Here is a 21,698-nt window from a genome sequence, read left to right on the forward strand (position 1 = left end):
AAAAGACAGAAAAATCTGAATTCCTTAAGGTGAATAAAAGCAGAGGATAATGGAAAAAATTCCATTTAACACAGTGGAAAAATATTTTACAGGCCCTACTTTGTTTTTGCTAATCAGTAACTTTTGATACTGACCAAATACTAATGTAGCCACAGATTCTGGTTCAGACAGTCCCTCTGAAGTTCCACTGGAGTCCTGCTATGCAGAACCAATAACTGTGGTAAACAACCAAAAAGAAAAAAAAAGACTTTTTAGCTTTTACTTTCAGATATAGATCAATATCCTGAACTATTGATTATGTAAATTATACCAGTTCAATTGTGTGGGGAAATAAAGAGGTATATTTAAAATTGTACACTTTAAATACTGGTTCATTTAAACAAATATTTTGGTCACCTGCATTTCAAGAATGGCTGTAACATGCTTTCCATTTCAGAACCTATAACTAAAAAACATGGTATACCCAACTTGACTGGAATACACTTCTCCCTTTTCACGCTCAAATTGTGCCGCTCTACTTTGCCATGTGCTCGCCTCTGTTTTTCCAATACAAGTTTTGTCTACCCCATACTCATTTTGGAGGTGTTTTAGAAAATTAAGGGAGAATCCAGTCATGTAGTCACTGCAGATTTAAAACAGTTACTTACTGCAATGCTAGGGGTTTTTTTCCCAGGATTCTAAAAAAAAGTTTATCTCAGTTTCAGTATATTACAAAGAAATGCAAAAGGCTCTACAAACACCATCTCACATGCAAATACAGGCACTGGATACAACATGTATTCAACAGACAAAAAAGAACAAAATAAAATGCAGATAAAAATAAGCCAATGCATGGCACAAAAGAAAATCATACAGGAAACCACTACCAAAAAAACAAGTCTTCTACATGTTAGGTTACTGACTAAAGTTTTGATGGTCTAGCAGCAATGGGAATTTAATACGAATTAATATGTTCTAATCTTCTATTTCTTCACTTTACTTACTATGGTAAAGATTATGGCACTTGAATATTCAGTAGCTTTTAGTCTGCTTGTTAATAAAACTTTTTATAACTGAGGATGTTGATAGAATCACAGAGTTACAGAATGGCTAGGACTGGAAATGACCTTAAATATCTAGTTCCAAGCCCTCTGCCGTGGTCAGGGAATCTTCCACTAGACCATGTTACTCAAAGCTCCATCCAGCCTGGTCTTGAATATTTGCAGGGATGAGGAGTCCCCAACCTCTCTGGGTAACCTGTTCCAGTGCCTCACCACCCTGATAGTAAACAAGTTCTTCCTAGTATCTAATCTAAACCTACCCTCCTCCAGTTTAAAACCATTCCCCCTTGTCCTATCTGTACATGCCTTCATGAAAACTCCCCCTCCAGCCTTCTTGTAAGCCCCCAAATAAATAATCCATTCGTCTACCTCTGCTTAGTGAGCCACTTTTTATTTATCATGCTCATCAGTTCTCTCCAGACAATCCAACCTGTAGTACTGACCTAGACAAAAATCCACAAAATTGTCTCTTCTAAGCTATGTCTGTAGTTAGCTATCTTTCCTTATAATCTGCTTTTTCAAATATCAGGACATTTGTCATCTTTGTCAAAGTTCTGTTACATATTACAGGATAGTCACATCTTGAACTTATCCTTCAATTTAGCCTGGTTTTGTTACTTACTACGACTTCAGTAAAAAATTCCTACTATTAAAATGTTAAAAAAACCCAAGCATATTTAAAGAAGGTTTTTTCAGGTATATTTTAAAGGGACAGAAGCACATTTGCAGATATATCTTTACGATTCTATTCTGCCAAAGTGGTACAAAAGCTATTCTTTTTACTATTGCTGCGTCCAAACTAAGGTCTACGACATGCAGATCTCAGGTACATGAATCAGTGCAAAATCTGCACTGCTTTAAAAACAACTGTATTTAGGCAATGTAGTGGCAAGTCTACCAAATACTCTTGGAAGTGGGAAGCAATACTGACATCCAAAGATCTGAGAGTCAGCTTGAACATCACTGAATCACATTTGCATACCCACATTTCCCAGTACTTCCAGACAGAGCCAGGTAAAATCAACATGATTTATTAACCACAAGTTCAGTAGTGCACAAGCACCATCACAGTGCTTCCAGATTGATCCAACCAGGATCTTAAAGCAAAACAGCCATTCTCAGCCTAAACTAGTAAGATGTCCTTCCTTATAAAAAGCTGTAAGGATGCCTACACTCATACATAATTTACTGATAGCTTGCCATAATGAAGGTAATTCAGGCTTCAAATCTCATTTTCTGATCTGAGGAGGCCAGCAATAAGTGCTGAAAGCTTTAGAATATATAAACATACAACCTCCAAATCATTCCAAATAAACAACACAAAAAAATTTATGAAAAATCAAAAAGAAAAGCAGAATAGTAGCTGAGAATATTTTACACATGCAAAAATACATCAATATAGCCATTTCTAAATTCTTGGTTTGATTCTCAAACTTTCTTGCATCTTATAAAAAATGTAACATGCTATGAGAAGTGTTTTTTAGTACTGAGCTGCTTAGCAACACCTGTGTTCAAATAGCCTCTGGTTAAGTTTGACAAAAACTGATTTGACATCTGAGGAGTCCCTTTTTTTTTTTAAATGAAAGGAAGAGGCAAACCCACAAAATCGGATTATATTAAAACATCCATTTATGTTTTAGACTAAAGAAGACTGTCAGATAATGAGATGTTCCTCAGTTTCTGCCTCAGGATAAATACAACTCCTACATTTTGCTGCAAAAGTCAACTGCCCGAGGTATCTTTATTTCATACAAGATAATTATAACACACATTATCTTCAAGAGGATACAAGTATCTCTATGTGCACTCACTGTACAAGCTTTGTTAATTTTTGGTTTATTTCCCATTTCAAAAAGAATTACCTTCAGAGTTCCTATGTCTTTCCAGCCACAGAAGTATTATAGACTCTGTCCTTTTTCAATTCTTACTAGCAGTAACAAATCAAAAGAGTAGAGAAATATTCTAAACAGGAAATTCTTTCACAGATGTGTTAGAACAAACTAAACTCTAGCTATGCTATTATTCAGAAGTGTCTGAATGCAGGTCCCTAAATATTTGGTTGTCAAGGACAGGCCCCTAATTTAGTTGTTAAGAATGCTGAAAGTGCCCGATTCCAATATACTTCACTGGAATGGTTTATCAGAGTACTTAATACACCAAACATATGCTACTTACTTAAACATTTAGCTGTAGAATTCCAAATCTGAAAAGCTATCACATTTCTGAGTTTACTATAGTATTTAATACCTTTGTGAAAGAAATGTGACAATTTTTTAGGCTCAAACATCTGGGAAAACAATGACAAATCTGTAAACTAATAATTTAAGCTCCAAACATATCCTTTATTTCTTCTCAGCATTCTACAGCAGAAATGAATATAATTTAAAATATGAAAAAATAAGGGGTTTGGCATCAAATATAATGTGGAGCATCTCAATTCACCGTATCTTCACCCTTTTTTCTTAAAGAACAAGCCCAAAGGACTGCTGTGCCAAATGTCTCTACATTCAGTTTTTAAATCTTTCAGCATGCCTCAGCATTTTACACGTTTGTAGCTTTTGTCTAATTGAAATGACAGTGTCATACAATTATCCTTTGAAGTACCGCATTACGACACACACACAAAAATTCTTTCATCTTGGAGTTAGCATATTAATTTAAAGAGAACTTTTTACATAAGGACCTGAGAGCTTTTATAAGAAGGAAAAAATCGGTAACCCTAAATATGGCTGTGTAACAGACTGAAGTTAAACAACTCATTTAGTACAGGGCTAAACCACAATTTGCTACAGGACCAAGCACTTCCATGTTCTGCACCAACTCCCACATTCCAAAATCTTTACTCGAAACAGATTTTACTCAAAACTACTCCTCCAAAGAAAGCAGACAAAAAAATAAAGATCAGTTTTTGAGTTTTTGTTCTAGAGGTACCTCCAGCAGTTACCACTCTCAAGAAAAATTACTTATCATTAAATGGTAAAAGAGAAGATACAAGGACTCCCTGAAACAACATCTCAGCCTTGGTCATATTGACCAACATAACTGGTCTACTCTGGCCTCCAGTCGGGAGGTCTGGAGACACACCATCTATAACGCTGCTGATGCTTTTGAGAACGCACGCAGGATCACTCTTGAGGAGAAAAGACAATGCAGAAAGAATCGTGTCTTGCAGAATATACCATTTAAGGAGTCTTTCTCCTTAAATAGAGATAGACGGACATGTCTATCTCTTATTGGCCTTTTTAGCCACCAACGTGCTTGTAACAAACGCGGGTAGAGCCCTTCCCAAATCTTCGTTCGCAAAGCCCAGCCATGATGATGACCTCTGAAAAGATAATAGTTACTAAACCAGTATGAAGAACAGAACAGTCATGCATGGAGTCTTTGCTGGGTTCCAGGTTACATGTGCTGAAACTATTTTTCTACATTGTAAAGAATGTGTGCCATACAACACAGAATGAGGAGAGTTCATCGGTTAACTAAGGTATGAGTAAGGTATTACTAAGTACTGTTGTCTGACCAGAGATCAATATGACTTTTGATACGTGACTTATTGAAAATATGAAGATATGGTACTATGTCAGATTGGATTTAGTCTCCAAAATTTAATAAGTCCCATCACAACAAAAGAAAAATATACACAGCGCATCTCGATCTGTGATTAACAGTCTGGGACAAGGACTACCAGCACAACTGCTGCCCAGCTTCAAACAACTACAGCTAAAAAGGCACTGGCTGGGCAAAGCATTGCTTAATTGATTGATATTAATAATAATTCCTAGTTCAACCTGTAAAGACAAAAAAGCAAGTTTATGTAAGAAATTGAGATTACACTTCACATCATTCAACTACTCTGTTCATTGTACCTTGAAAGAATTATTCAGATTAAATTAGTTTTAAGACCTCTGAAAGCAGACTAAGAGTTCTCAGAGCTCTTCTGAAATGGCAACACACAACACATTGTCAAGACCTTTTCGACATTCAGTTTGTTTAATAATCCGTGTTAAAGTACCAAAATATTAGTCAGCACCTAAACTTTGCAGTAAGGGTCATCTTTCAGAATCTTGAGAAATATATAAAATAACTAGTGAACAAGAATCATTACATGAGACTTAATACCACGTTAGAGTTTTGCAGGGAAGAGGAGAAATAAGAATCAAAAAGAGATCTAAGAACTATCATATTGAAGGTTCTTAGAAATGTGGACCTCGCTGCCAGATGATTTTTTGTATGCTAACACTTTATACAAGCTGAAAAGGAGACTGAATGAGTATTTTGCACATAAATTCATTTCATTTCTATCTATTTAGCAACCTTCATCTGATGCTCAAAGTCTTCAAGATGAAAACCGCCAAGAGGCTGAAGAACTATTTTACAGGAAACACTGGACAACATTTCTACATTCTTTATCCTGACTATGTGTCTGACTATGGCCATGGCAGAAGGACACCAAGCTAGGTGGCTCCTTAGCCAGACCCACTACAATTAGTCTAATCTTACTGGGGTACAGTAGAAAAATGAAAAGTTAATTACAGACTAATTTCCTTTTAGCTTTGTAAATAAGAATTAGAATACATTTTCACTAGAAACAGTCAAACCTAAGTCAAAATGAGAAAGTCTCAAACGCATACAGTTTAAAATTTTTTCCTTCTATTACAGAAACAAACCAAAAGTCTAATTTTATCATAAAATACATTTTTTATTTCATCATTTATTCCAATTGCCCCTTTCCTGATGTCTACAGTAAAGGATTCTCTCAGCAATTAGTTCCAAATATTCAGGTTTGAGATGAATCAGGATCCCAAAGTCACAAAGGCATTTTGAAGATATGACAATTCCAAATATTGAGTTTTTAGAAGCAGGAGCTTTGGAGTGTTTCTCCATTTATTCTTTCATTTTTTCAACTTCCAGGGTTTACTCATTAAGTTATTATTTCCTCCACAGCTAACGATATTAGCACTTAGTTTTGAAAACACTGTTACAAATACCCAAGATTTCTATTTAATCCCATTATCTTCAGAAGACAGTTCTAAATAAGTGTTATAAGAAATGAGATAGCAAAGGTGGATTCAACTGCAGAACGAAACCAAAGCAGCAACTAATTATTCATCCTAGTCTCAGTAAAACATTATCGTTTTAGGGGTTTATAATATTAAATACTTAAATATAAAAATATCACAAGTTTTCCACAGAATTACTCTTCCAAAATATCAATAGCTTCAACTACCTGAGTCAATACTACAGAGCAACAAGAAGGACTGACCCCTTCACAGAATGGGTAAGGTTGGAAGGGACCACAGTCGGTCATCTGGTCCAACCTCCTCGCTCTTGCTGTTTTTCAAACTACCTTAATTTTTTCGAAAGCAGCAGAACAAAAGAACAAGTTTTGCACCACTTCCACCACCAAGAAGAAACTAGAAAATGCTAAACTATTTCCCTCATATACACAATTTTAACAATTCAGCTTCAACAAATAGTGTATACAACTCTCATATTAGGCTCTTCTGTACCTCTAATCCCAGAAACACTGAAAGTTTCCTTCAAGGATGAGGAATTGTCTTTGACTTGGTCTCCCCGTAGTATCCCTCAAGACAAATTGGTTAAGTATGGCCCACAGAAGTGTACTATTAGGTGATGAAATACTGGCTGCATCTTCAGGCTCAAAAGGTTGAAATCAATATTACAAACTTCCACTGGCAGCCAGGTAAGCGGCAGCCCTCAGGGGCTGATATCAGGGCTGATAATATGCAACACCTTTATTAGCAACCTGAACAATGGGATGGGAGCAAGTCTGTGGCTGACAACAAAATGGCAAGGACTGGCTAAGAGGTTGGAAAGCAGAGCTATTTATACCAACCTCAACAGGCTGAATATATTCAAAACTTTATTAGCCAAGACCATAAGCAATGTGACCAAAACTGGCCCCACTTTGAGTAGGACATTGGACCAGACAACTTTTTCAGAGATCCCTTCCAATCTCTATCAGTGTTATGATTTTCAGCCTACTACTATACACCAATCCTGAAAAAAACTTCAAGTTATTTTCACATTTATATGCCACTAAATTCAAACAGCCAAGCAACACAAGTTTCTTTCTTAATTGTAGGAAACTATCATTTAGGCAGAGCATTTTCAATTTGAAGCTCACACTAAGGCATTTTTATAAAACAACAATCAAATATTTTCAGAGCACTTACTTGTTACAGTGAAGATACGTACAAATTCTGGGAAAAAAAATTGTCAGATAAGTCATTTTAATGATACATAGCAGTGTGTTCATTTCAGTAAGATAACTGGTCATATCAACACTTCCCTTGCTATGCTTTTCAATGACACTGGTCAACTGATTTCCACTGGAAGCAAGATGCTTGATATGTTCATTTCAGTATAAAAGTAGACAAACGTACAGCTGACAGACCGTTTCTACTCTTCAACCTATAATACTTTTTCTTCTAGATTATCTTGTCTTTTAAGTGGGTTGTAGGAACAAACAACAATGGGACAGACAGTGCTTCAGTCTTAAGCACTAGAAATAGCCTAGAAGGCACACAAAGAAATATTTATCTTGAGTCAACTAGTGTCTACATTTATTTGAGGTTATGGGCTACATGACAGATTGGCAAGAAAAGGCAGTAACTGGCGAAGCCCAACAGTACCAACATTCAACCACCAACTACAACTTAAATTAATACTTCTCTTACTTGCTGTAGAATTCAGTACTTAACAGAAAATACTTTACTTACACTGCATTTCTTTTCCACACAGTTAACTATCATTTCAGATGATTCACCCCCAAAAAAGGAGAGTGAGAAAAACCAACCATACACTAATGTTTTCCAATTATCTCTAGGTATTAAAAGATCATTTTAAAAACCCACCTTCCCAAAATTGCACTTAGAGATAAATGCAGAGTCAAAAGAATTAGAGAAGAAATTAATAGCTTCCTCATCACCATCCTTCCCATTCCAGTAGAAACAAAGGCTGGAACTGAAAAGAATTAAGTATGTAAAAGAATTAGTACTTTCTGGTAGAGTCCTGTGGATTCAAGCTGCAGCTACTGGCCTACGATCTGTCCATATACAAAAACACCCCTGTTCAATTAAGTAAGAAGTGATCCATATCGCCTTTTGAAGAGAAATTAACACAACTTCCATGGGTCTTTTCCATTGGAAAGCTACTGCACTGCCCAGTCTTAATCTTAAACAGCATTATCCTAGAGCACAGAATAGAATACGCTGAGTTAGAAGGGACCCACAGGAATCAGAGTGCAACTGCTGACTCCGCACAGGACAACTCCAAAAAAAAAAAAATCACACCATGTGCCTGAGAGCATTGTCCAAACAGTTCTTGAACTCTGGCAGTCTTGGTGCTGTGACCACTTCCCCGGACAGCTTGTTCAATGCTTGACAACCTTCCAGGTGAAGTACCTTTTCCCCAATATACAATCTAAGTCTCCTGACACACAGTTACATGCCTCTCCCTTGGGTCCTATCACTAGTTACCACAGAGAAGAGATGAGTGCCTGCACCTCTGCTTCTCCTCATGAGGAAGCTGTAGACAAAGATGGTTTCTCCCTCATCTCCTCTTCTCCAGGCTCAACAAAACAAGTGACCTCAGCTGCTCCTCAAATGAAGGAGCAGATGCTACACCATCGTCACTGCCCTCCTTTAGACGTTCTCCAATAGCTTAATATCTTTCTTATATTGTAGTGCCCAAAACTCAATATTCACACAATAGTGCACACAATATTCAATATTCACACAATATTCAATATTCACACAATAGTGCACACAATAATCAAGATGAGGCCGCCCCAGTGCAGAGCAGAGCAGGACAATCCCCTTCCTCAACTGGCTGGTGATGCTTTGCCTGGTGCCCGCCAGGACATAGTTGGCCCTCCTGGCTGCCAGGGCACTGCTGACTCATATTCAACTTGCCATTGACCAGGACCCTCAGATCCTTTTCTACAGGGCTGCTCTCCAGAGTTTCATTCCCAGCCTGTACATCCAGGGTTGCCCCATTTCATGTGCAGAATCCAGCACTTGTCAGTATTAAAGTTCATAAGGTTGGTGATTGCCCAGTCCTCTAATTTGTTGAGATCTTTCTGCAGGGTCACCCTGCCTTCGAGGGAGTCAACAGCTCCTCTCACTTTTATGTCATCTGCAAACTTGCTTAGTATCCTGATGGGGTTAATAGCGGGTCTGTTAGCTCCCAGGATGGAGATATCGACTGGGAAAACTTTCGAGTGTATCCTTGATGATAAGGAAGTCAGTACGCAGCCCTAATGGAGAAAACAAAGGCAGGCTGTAAAGTCGGTAGGCCTAGGATGTGGGAACTGCAATAAGGCCTTGAGCTTTGCCAAATGTATCGCCCATGGATCCTAGCCAGTGAAAACGCTGTTGCTTGCTTACCTAAAATAAGGATACTGCTTGCTGCTAGCAAGGGGTATAAAAAAGCAGATGAGAAAATAAAGAGGGAAGAAGACATTTTTCCTGCACATAACTGACTCCTTGTATCCTTATCGGCCGTCACAACTCTACACTGACAGTATCCCTTCCAGTCCTGCATCCAAGTCATTTATGAAGATGTTGAAGAGCACAGGGCCTAAAATGGAGCCCTGAGGAACTGCACTAGTAACAGGCCACCAGTCTGATGTCACCCCATTCACTGCTACCCTCTGTGCTCAACTCGTGAGCCAACTGTTCACCCACCACATGATGTGTTCATCCAGCTGTGCGCTGGACATGTGTCCAGAAGGATCCTGTGAGAGACAGTATCGAAAGCTTTACTGAAATCCAAAAAACCCACATCAGTTGGCTCCCCTTGATCAATTAGGCGGTTACCTTGTCATAAAAGAAAATCAGGTTGAATAAGCAGGACTTTCCTCTTACGAACCTGTGCCGGCTGTGACTGATGACTACATTGTCCTTCAGCTGTTTCTCGGTAAGTCCCAACATAACCACCTCTGTAATTTTACCAGGCACCAAAGTGAGACTGACCTACATTTTCCATGGGGACCTTACTCACTAGTTCCCTAAGCAGCCTGAAGTCTGCTCTCCTCATGTCCAGGGTTCAAGGTACTGGCCATTCAGGCTGGCACTTTTCCTCTCGTCAACAGAGATTTTAAACTCAATTGCTTTGTGGTCACTGTGGCAAAGATGGTCACCAATCACTACTCCACTCACAAGACCCTCTCTATCAACAAGAAACAAATGAAGGAGGGCACCTTTCTAGTCAGCATCCTTAGTACCTGTACCAAAAAGTTATCAACAAGACGTTCTAGAAATCTTCTGGAAGTCTGTCTATACCAGCTGTGCAGTGTTCCAAGTTAACATCTGTCAAGTTGAGGTCCCCCATAAGAACAAGGGTGGTCTATTTAGAGGTATCCCTTAGCTCCTTAAAGAATAATTCATCACTGTTGTCATCCTGCCTATAGCAGAACCCCCCATGACACCTGTTTGTTTGTCCCTTAATCCTTACCCAGTGGCTCTCAATTGCGCCATTGCCAACTGCAAGCTTCATATACTTCAGCCCCTGTTACATACATCACCCCTTCACCTCGCCTGCCATATTCATCCCTCCTCAAGAGCCTGTATTTGTCCATTGTAACATACCAGTCACAGGTCTCATCCCACCAGGTTTCACTTATGCCAATAATGTCACATCTCTGGGACTGGGTCAAGGCTCCTAGCTCCTCTTGCTTGGTTCTCTTGCTCTGTGCATTGATCTAGGAACATTTCAAGTGCAGTTCATTATAGTCAATACCTTATGGAGAGGACTGAAGGACCTCATTAGCGTGCAGTCCTTCAAACTTTGCCATGAAGTTCCAGTGCTTACCACTGGTAAACTCAGTTTTCACCCAGACTTGCCAGTGATAAGCAATGGGATGGCACGCCAGGTTTGGAAGGTGCTCATACAATGACTTAGAAGCTGCCACATGGATTCTGGGACTTCAATTTTTCCAGATTTTTAAGGATTTTTTGTGATTTTTTTTTTTTACTAAATAACTTCCATTACATAGTTAAGTGTCAGGATATTAAACCATACTCCTAAACAAAACAAAACAAAAAAAAATTAAAAAAAAGGCATAACCTTATGTGCTAAAAAAAGATGGAAAGAAGAAAATATGCTCTTTGAATGAGTACTGCCAGGAGATTTGGTGAAAATCAGAATTCACAAAGGCATTAATGGGAAAACAAACTGGATGTTAACAACCTCAAACAATTCTTTTCTCGGAATCTAAAAATGCTTGTATTCACCCTGCCACATCTGAAGGATGAACCATAATACGATGTGTTCACTAGACAAAGCAAGCAGAAGGATGGTGTAACCTATCATGAATGGCTGTCCAGGTCTAATAGATGTATTTCAGACTTCCATCATAACAGTAATACATCTGCATGAATGTTAAGGGTATCACTGGTCAGAAATAGGGGGTTTTCTCTAGCACTTTGAACAAACATTTACTGAGGCTTTTTTCCCCCAACACATGCAAAAAGAAGCAAGTTATTTTACAGTAAAATAGATGTTAAGACTATGCAAAGACATTACCTCATTAACCTCAAGATATAGCAAGAAGAAGGTAGGCAATCACTGAGAAAGATACTGCTGAAAGGCAAACTTCTCGTCAAGAGTCCAACAGTTAGTACAGGATTCCACTGCGCTCTCTAGTTTCCACCCATTCAGAGAAGGATTTCAATTCCTTTACAAGGCACCCAGTAATTGCTATGCTTGATACATTTAACACTTAAATTTTCTTAAAGTTTTTCCAACTGGAGCACAGCAACTTTCTGTCAGTCTGTTCAATTCAGCATACTGGACTTCTCTTGTAGCACGAACACTTTCTTAGCCCAGAGAAAGAAGGAGCTCACTGCTCTCTGCTTACTTCCAATACTGTTGTTCAGTATGACACCTACCAAGTACCACACATGCAGTGCCTTCTAAAGAGACAGGCAGACTTTTGGAAGTAAGCCATCAGTGGGGTTTCAAGATGTCATATCCTTACTGCTGTCCATAAGACAAGAGATGAATACTGACTGGCTGAACATCCTATGCAGATTCCATATTTTAATCACTTCTACCTTTCACTCTGGTATTTTCCACAAACAGGTCAGGAGATTGTTGTGTCTCAAGTCTAGCAGCCTCAGGTGCAAAAGACAGATCAGTGTTCCTTACACCTTTCTAAATCATTCGCTACTCTGTTATTAACAGAAAAACACTTCTGAGTTTAGGAGACTTCCATCTGGTTAGGTGAAAATGTAAACTTTTGTTAATAAAACACAGTTATACAACTGTCCTTCCTAGATGAACCAAGATTTTGATTATATATACACCTTTTTTAAAAAGGTAACCACAACAATACTTGTTATTCTCCCTACTGGGGTTGAGAAAAAAAAACAAAACAAAAAACCAAAAAAACCAAAAAAAATCCTTATCCACACAGCTATGCCAGCAGAATCCTTAAGTGTAAACATGTATAAAAGTAAAGCTGCACTTTCACCAATGCAGCTTGTTTTGCTCGCAGCAGGACAGAATTACTATAACAATATAAAACATAACTCTCATCCTACATGTGGGTCCTCACAAAGCACTGCCAGTGCATAATGGGAACTCTGTCTTTCTTGGACAGACGCCAGCACAGCTGTAAATGAGAAAAATGTTGCAAGTAAACTTAACACCTGCATCAAGTAAATACCTACAAACTGAGAAACACTTTCTAAACATAACTAAAAATGGTTATAAAATCAAAAGAAGGAAACATATGTAGTAATGATAATTGTATACAATTCAATTACCTTTTACAACCTGAAGAATTGTTATGAGGCAACAAAACCCAAATCCCACAGCACTTAATATTTGGAGCTAATCCACCTTTCAAGATTTGACAAGCTATCAAGAAACTACTTTACAACCACTGTAAAGGAAAAAAGATGCAAGTATTTCCAAAGCCATTTTCAAAAGTCACCATTATTTAGATAAGCACTAGTGCCGTGAAGATAAAAATCAGCCTTTACCTTTATCACAATGTACAAAGTTTCACCACTACTCCCATCCTGTCACCACCCGTTTCACAGCTTCTCCTATGGTTTCTGTCCTCCACCAACTTCAACACGAAATACACTTAAGACACAGAACTACTTAAGAACTGACTCTAATACCTTCCTATTGAACGGAAATTAATCATTAATAAATAATAATCTGCTAATACTTTTCATGCCTATTTCAAGATAGCTGAGGCAACACAAACTTACTTTTCTTATTCTGCCACCTTTCCTATCATTAAATTCTCCAGCTGCATTGCAACTGAAATTAGATCCCACTTCTTTGGGGCAAAAACTGTTTTTGTATTCAGTTTTGGGCACTCTGTATCTTCCATGAGTGCATTATTTCAAGAGGTACCCATTTTCATTTCTGAGTATCTTATTATCAGTCTCCACCACAGTGACACAATGATCATAAAAGGCACATATTTAGCATCAAATGGCTACTTGAGAAAGACTATTTTCTTGAAAAATAAGACAGTGAAACACTCAGCAAAGCTCTAAAATAACATCTCCTGAAGAGTAATTTTAAAATATACACCATGCAGAGCTACAAGTGCTAAGTGGTTAAATTCACTGTGTACTACTACCAAGTTACTATGCAGTAAAGCTATGTCCAGCATCTAAGGAGAATGACAGCAAGAAACTGGCCTGTTGCAGATTACTCCAACGAGCCATCACCTACATCACAGCCTTCTTTTGTCTGAGACTGCAACTGACCAGGCTGAATCAATACTTCAAAATGTCTTCTTACAGCTACATAGCTGTACCAAAGACAGCACAAGTAAACAGTCTGCAAAACATTCATTGTTAAGTAGGTACTCACATTTGACACTGGAGACAGTTTTTGAAGCTGTCCATCATCAGGAATAATCTAGTGTTCCCCAGCTAAACAATTTTTAGGAATGTATGTGGTAATGATTAAGAACATTTAAGAAATGCAAAATACTGAAAAGAGATAGCCTTATGTAAGTACATGCCAGTCAAAAATGCAACACTGCTCGTAAGTTTCCCCGATAATACCTTGTACAACAGGTATCTACATTTATGAAATTTGACCCCAAAAATGTGATGAAATGCTTACTTGCTAGTTATAGAAGTAATTAGTATAAAGGTACAGGAAGTTTCCACGAAGTGCCAACGCATGGTGACATGGTGCAGCAAAGTTTAGGCCCTCAAAAACATGGAAAGGGGTGAGAACTTGTTTCTCAATGCCTAAATAGGTTAACCTTAATAAGTACAGGCACTCTCAAGAATGCAACAAATTCTAATGGCTGCTGAGCAAGGAATGTGTTTTCCTGGAAAGCAAGGCACATTTTGAGCAATATTTTAACAATACAAACAAACAAAAACCCCAACCACCACCAAACTAGCAAACCCCAAACAACACCACCAAAACAATACTGAAGGAACACTAGTTCAGAGAACAAGTTGAAAGAACTAGGACACCAGTCTCAAAGAGCAAAAAGAAACCCACTGCCCAAAACCAACCGACCAAAGACAAGAGTACAGCTAGGGATGGGGTACACAGCAGAGCCCCTAAGATATTCTTTTATACAACGCTTGCTGCAATGTGCAAAACCATTATGAACTAGGCTAGGACTAGTTTACTTAGAGAAGATGCAGCATTTTAAGGTTCCTATAACAGGTACAAGGGCCAGGTATTTAGTGGGCTCCATATAAACCAAGACACAGTCTAGGAGGTTTGCATGCTCTGAAGTCAGAAAATTAAAAGAACTCACTTGTATTCATCACTTTCCAAAACAGCAATATTGAAGACCTATGCCAAAACTCTTCACCTCAAACTAAAGGTTATGCAAGCAATTATTCTCAAAAAACACAGTTATAAAGATTTCTACTGTTCCTAAAACTCATTCCTCCTTCATAAACCTTCCAAGACCTTCTCACGTGAAAGTGTGTGCTCTGAAAGTGCCTAGGATGTCACAAAAAAAGTGTTAGTGATTTCATGTGTGGACAACATGATTGTCTTCTCCTGCCATTTCAGAAACAAAGATCTTACTTTCTAGTGTTACTTTAATAATCTATAATGTTAACCAAAAGAACTACAAGGGGTTTCCTACAAAAACATGGTGGTCATAATTATTAGTGCAAAACTGAAGACAAAAATCCATCTCTCTTCAAAGTTTCCTGTGGCCTTTCCTATTAATGGCAAAAAAACCTAAAAACTTAGTTATCATTCTTTTAAATTCCTCTAGGAGTATTACAAATCAATGCCAGATTTTTATACTAGTAGCAAACCGCAGAGGACAGTCGTGTTGGCTGATAAAAATATCTTCCTCTGCCCTCAAAAAAATGCTCTTCAAACCACTACATTTTTTCCAGTGCAGGAAATTCTTCCGGGTTCCAAACTGAATAATATTTACACCTGAACATCTATTCCGAGCTGACGGATCAATTTTCTTTCATTACTATTGTTTTGACCATACTTTAACAGGCACATGTCCGAGTCTGATCCTCCAAAAGCCCTAGAACTTACTCTCTGTCGACAAGAAGACATTAAAAGAAAAAAAAAAGGTGCGGGTCGTGACAGGTCTAATTCATTTAGGGTAAATGACACCTCATCTGCTCGTCTGTTTGGATACCGCCCTGTAACGACCACTGTGGTCGCTCCGCCCGGCACGGGCCATCACGCTTTGCCCGCAGCGTGCGGAGAGCGCTTCGCCAGCGCAGCCCACGCGGGGAGCCCGGGCACGGCCGGAGCGCTCGGGAGAGCGGTCCCGGGGCTGCGCCCGGCGCCCCCAGCGGCTGCTCCGCGGCGGCCGCACCCCCCGTCCCCGCTCACCTCGGCGGCCGGGATGTTCACCACACCTGTCGACCTCCTCTTCTCTCTCAGCTTTCTCTTCTCGATCTGCCCCTTCCCCTTCCTGGCGCTGGGGCCTGAGCTCTTTCCCTTGGTGGCCAGCTTCTCCTCGCCCTCGGGGGAGTCCGGCGCGGCGGCGGTCTCGACCCCGCGGCCCCCGGCGAGGGCAGGCGGCGGCTCCTTGGCGGGGGCGGCGCGGCCCAGGGCGGCGCTGGCCAGGCTGACGCAGTTCACGGCCCCGCCGGCGGGGGGCGCCGCGCGGTCGGGGGGCAGGTTGTTGTTGTTGTTCAGCTCGGCGGAGGGGCCGCCCCCTGCGGGACGGGGCTCCCCTCCGGCCGATGCGCCCGGGGTCGGCGGCGCCTGCTTTGCCCGCATCTTCTCCCGCTTGGCTTTCCACTCCTCCAGAAAGTCCGTGGTGCTTCCCCCGGCGCTGCGGTAGCCGCCGGTCGCCATGTTCCCAGCGGGCTGGACGGCGAGAGCGCCCCACCAGCACCTCTGCCGTCGCCCGCCCTGAGGCGGCTCTGGTGCCGCCCGGAGAGGAGAGGTCCCGGCGGGGCGGGCGGGAGAGTCGGGGGCGGGGAGAGAGGCTCGGAGAAGCACAAACACCCTGGAGAGAAACAAAAGGGGGGACGTGAGCCGTCCCGCAGCACTGCCCATCCCCGTCCCGCTGCCCCGCCAACTCCCCGGGAAACCACCCGGGTACGGGTCTCCATCACTGCCCGCTCTCACACGTTCGGCTCCCATGGCTCGGACCGCGCCGCCCGAACCCGCCGCGGTGCCCCTCGCTCCCCGGGGGTCCCCTCATCCCTCGGCGCAGGGCCGCCCGGCGGCGCCCGCCTTCCCCCCCGCCCGCCGCGGCCACGACGACCGCACAGCGCCGTCCCTCGCTCCCAGCCCGGCGGGTGCTGCGTCCCCGATCCCGGTGCCATCCCCCCGACGCCCGCTTGCCTGCTCGGACAGCCGCGTTCCCGCGCGGAGCGGGGCGGGGCGAGCGCGGCAGGCGCTCACCTCCCGCCCGGCGGGGCCGCGGCTCGGGCGCTCCCCAGCGCCGGCGGCACCAGGTGAGCGGCACCGCCTCCCGCCGTCCCGGAAGGAGCGGCGCGCCCCCGAGGCTTTCCGAGCTCCCTCCCCTTTCCCCATCGCGGCGCGGACGCAGCCGAAGCCAGGGCGGAAACTGCCGAGATGGCCTCGACAAAGGGGTGAGGGCGGGGAGGCCCCGCCCGGGCCGGTGCGCGCCGCGACACGACCGCCCCGGGTACTGGCCCGCCTTGGGGCCGCGGCACCTGCCCCAGGCAGCGGGAGCGGACACGGACCTCGGCGCCCCCGATGAGCAGCAGGCAGGGCTGGAGAGGGCGAGAGGCGCCGCGGGAGAGCGGGATGAACGGGACGGCCGCCGCCGCCAAACGCCGCCAGCCCCGGCCCGCCCTCTACACCCCGGGCGGCTTTAACGGGCGGCGGGCGGGGGCTGCGGGAGCACAGCCGGGAGGGGCCGGAGGAGGCGGTCTGGTGTCACCCCTCTCCGCAGGGGGCTCCGCCGAACCCGCCCCGCACCTGCCGCGAAGCCTCGGGTGAGGGGCCCCGACGTGCGGCCGCCTCCCGCGGGGCAGGTGCCGGGCTCGGCCCTCGGGCGGGGCGGCTCCCGGGCACCGCCGGCCGCTGTCGCCGGCGCCGAGGCAGGAGCAGGGTGTGCAGCCCGGCTCGGTCAGCCCGCGGCCCCGCTCCCATCAGGGACACGCCGCTGGGACGGGAGCGCCCGCTTGGCCTGGAGACGTGGTCCGCCGGACAGCGGGGCTGTGCCCGGGGGGAGGAGCCCCCGATTGGTGGCTGCGGCGGCATTAATGACTTCCCCGGGGCCGCTCCAGCGGTGGTCAGACCGCAGCAGCTGGTGGAGTTCGCTCCCGCGGGCGGAAGGTTGAGAAAGAGTTTATGTTTTCCTGATGTGACAAGAAACAAGAATTCAAGGGGTTTCCTTGAGTCACACTGCAAAGACTTGAAAGATGTCTCGTTTATAAATAATAACAGCTCTCAGTAGGGAAACTTGACTGCGTTAAATGTTAGGGAAAACGAACATGTAGGGATCGTGATGGGAGTGTGCGTATCTGTTAAACAGCTTGTGTAGGTGTTAAGATGGCTAAACCTGCACGGAAACTCAGCTTTTTTTCGTTTGCCCGAACTCACCGTATCTTAATTGCTACTCTGAAAACTGATCGTGGTACTTTTGGAAATCACTGATTTCAATAGACTTGTGGCTTGCCTAATCAGCTTTATAAGGTGTATGCTGAGGAAAATTAGTGGATCGGTGCTACCTTTCCAGCATCAGGACAAGATAGAAGTTTACATCAGTCAGAGGAAATATACAGCCTGGGCTTACCTAGCTATGGGGACGTGATCACCTTTTCATCACTTTTTTTCCCTTTTTCAGATTCAGTCCTGCTTTAGTCCACCTCGGTAATAAAATTCAGTATATAAACTTTGCAAAGGTTTTTGGTTTCTTTTTACAGAAAAAAAAATTCTAGGTGCTACAGGTATGGGTAAAAAATATCTAGCAAAATGAGGCTCCACATCTGACACTAGGCACTCTACACAGTGTAAATAAGAGGCTTAGCCCATGTAACCACTTTCACCTTAGATCTCTGCCTTGTTCTCTTTCACAGTAGTGGGCACAGTCTCACCCTACCAACCTTGTCTGCTCTTCTGGTGATCATTCATTTACTTGGACTTTTCACTGAACTTGTATCTGATTTCTGCTCTGGTTTGGGTTTAAGAATGTTTTTGGTGTGGCGGTCGGTTTTGAAGGGGTGTTTAAATATTTGTATATGTGGAAGTTAAGGTACAGCTTTATCACTGCAGATGAAACCTTTTATATTTCAAGCTAAGGGAAAATCCCCCAACAAAACTGGCTAGTTGTTCTGTGTTATGTTGGAAAGCTGTAAAGAGGAAGAAAAATATATAGTGAAAACATAGTTTTGTACTCTTTACTACTCAGTAATACAAAATTAGTGAAGTTGGTTCCTAAAAAATATTTTGACTAAGCACTCTCCTAAAAAATAATTTTTACCTGCACTCTTATCTGTAGAGTTTTTGTTAGACAACTACTCAATTGTATTTCTAGAAAATATAATCTAGAAAAAGGATTCCTCATGTGAAATTCTTGTCTGCCTTTCCCCTCCTGTAATTTTTTTCCATTTATAAAATAAAGAGCTTTTCTTTAGAGAACCATGTAACCGTGACAATAATAGTATTTCGCCCTCACTTTTACACACCATGAGCAGCACAGCTGACCAAAAATAAGTAAAAAAAGTCAGGTTAGGAAGTTGTTACTTATAGTATGTTGTGTATATGGAGAAATATAACAGTGTATTTTAGTGTTTAGGGCACCCTCAGTTCTCCCTTACCCCAGGTCTCGCCAGCTGCTCCCGGGGTTCCTCTCTCTGGCAGTCCTTAGCAGCTGGCAAGGCTTAGATGTGCATGCCCCACTTAGCGTCTGATCTGCCCACCTTTCTTATGTGTGGGAGGTGATGTGTCCAGGCTTTAGCTGCATCTACCAATGCTGTTGGATTTACTTTTTTTCTGATGTAAAATACATTGTGCGGTTTGGGATTTTTGGTTTGGGATGTTTTTAGTGCCAAAAAGGCTTTGTGTGCCTTACAGTCTGTTATATATTAACAGAAGTTATGTTGTGGTGAGTGAGGTTGGGTTTAAGTGCCCAATACAAAAATGCTGACTATCAGATGTTTGCATCTCAATAAGGTTGTCTGTGCTGGAGAGCTTTCAGGGATAAAGTCCCAAATAGTTTAAGTATCATGCTGCATGTTTTCCTCTGCCACAAGGGAGTACAGCTTAATAGCTTGCAAATGTTTTTAGAACAGCACTTTTTTCTTACAAAGAAAAAAAAATCTTCAGGATATCCTTAAGGCCTAGAAATACAATTCATTTTATTAGCTATGTTTTAAACTGGCATAATGACAAGGGACCTTAAGCCTTAAGATACTGCGTTTTATATATTCAATATTACGGAATAAGATTCTCCCCTAGAGGTAAAATTACCACCAGGATTGGGTAGGATGATCTTGATCTCCTTTGCTATGCAAAAAATACTTCATTTTTCAATTTAGACTAAAACTCATAATTCATTCCTAAAATATCAAGGAAATGAAGTGTGTTTTGGGGTTGGGCACTTCAAAGCTCCTTCCTTTGTAAAGGGTTGCAAGCTGCTTGAGTTCTTTTAATTTATTCTAGAGATTCAACCAAATTATCTAGCCTTTTAAGGTTCTGCTTACAAGTTTATCTGAGCCATAATCTTTTATGAAGTGGCAATTTTCAAGGGCTGGAAAATAAACCAGTGAATATAATAACATATTACTGGCTGAAAAAATTAAGGACAACATCCAAATTCCTGCCCAATATCTGTTTGCTTGTTACCATTGTGCTCTGAGCTTACACTCTGCTTTTTACACCAATTGATGCCTGTATGTTCTGTACTGAAATTCCCTCCCTCTCACCCTATTCAGCATCTCTGGAGGTTCTCCCCAAAGTCTCTGTTGAGCTTACTGTATTCTCCTGCCTGTTTCCCAAACACACATGCTCCTCCTTCTGCTCACATTCCTTTGGGCCCCTACCTGTCTTACCTGAACTTCCATGAAACTCTTTCACTTAGTGCACCTATCTACTGCTTCCCATATCTGATCCCCTTTGAAGTCCATTCAGTCAGAACTCTTCATGTTTCTTCTCCCAATCCAAACTTTTTCAGTCACATACTTGTTCTACCTGCTTTATTAAACTAGGTTTATTAAGCTTGCTCCAGTGATGTCCCATTAAATTTTCCCTCTCTGCTGCTTTAAATTTTCCCTGCTGGATAATCCTCACCCACATCACTGTGCCATAACTAACCTACCTACCTGCTTATTTCTGCACTATCTATCCAATAACGCTGTTGCTTAAAATTGCTATGACTTAGTGAAATCTTACTGCCATCTTTTTGTAGAAATATCTGTCCCTCCTTTTATCCATAAAATTTCAAAAACCTCTCTTTAAATCTTTCACTTTAAATCTCTGGCTGTAACTTCCATCTAATCTTCCTGTAAACTTCCCACCTATGCTCCGTGACATTTCTAATGTCAAATCTCCCCTGAAAGTAAAATAATCCTTAAGCATAGCACCATTACCCCTCTTGATTCCTCTTCTTTAACCTTTCATTACTAATGGTTGGGTATTTTGGTGGTTTTGTCTAAATGCAGATGAACTGCTACACTTTTCAATATAATACTGCTTTCTGCTACTTCTGAGCTATGCATGCCTTCTGAGAGGCTTAGCTTATTATCATGGATTTTTTTTATTTCCTAAACTTTTCTTGCAGAAATTAATTAAATTATAAATTATTCTTCCCCCCCCCCCCCAACTGGAGCTTTGTGTCACAGCACTTAACTTTCTGGCAAGATTTTCCTCCATAAGGTTCTAACAACTGATTATGTTCTAATTATGACTGGATTGCTTTCTTATGGTTTGTGCCTGCAAACTCATACAAAGCTGACAATCCCACTTTTACTGAAATGCAAATTTTATCATATTTGTTGTGCCGCTGAATTGGATGCTTAAACCTTTTTTTTTCAATTGCTAAGGCCTGATTTAAAATCTTGTATGTAAATATAGCAGAGCTTTGTGAAATAGCTGGATTTATCAGGAGGCATTAGCTTTCAAGATCAATCCTAGAATGCATTTTCTAGTCTGATTTCTGTATTTGTTTTAGCATTCTTGAACTCCGATATAATTTAACCAAAAATAACTAGTTTCTTTGAC

General features: G+C 41.9%; 1 protein-coding gene across 1 annotated transcript in view; it reads right to left on the reverse strand.

Moving 5' to 3' along the window:
• PAWR (pro-apoptotic WT1 regulator) overlaps positions 1 to 16,509 on the reverse strand; it is a 78,297-nt gene extending 61,788 nt beyond the window's left edge. Inside the window, exon 1 of the mRNA XM_032689173.1 lies at positions 15,885 to 16,509. Within this exon, the coding sequence (XP_032545064.1) occupies positions 15,885 to 16,355 (471 nt within the window). The 5' untranslated portion in view covers positions 16,356 to 16,509. The remainder of the gene's footprint in view (positions 1 to 15,884) is intronic.
• Between the last annotated feature and the right edge of the window lie 5,189 nt (positions 16,510 to 21,698).

Source organism: Chiroxiphia lanceolata, chromosome 5 (assembly GCF_009829145.1).
Source record: "Chiroxiphia lanceolata isolate bChiLan1 chromosome 5, bChiLan1.pri, whole genome shotgun sequence".
NCBI lineage: Eukaryota > Metazoa > Chordata > Aves > Passeriformes > Pipridae > Chiroxiphia > Chiroxiphia lanceolata.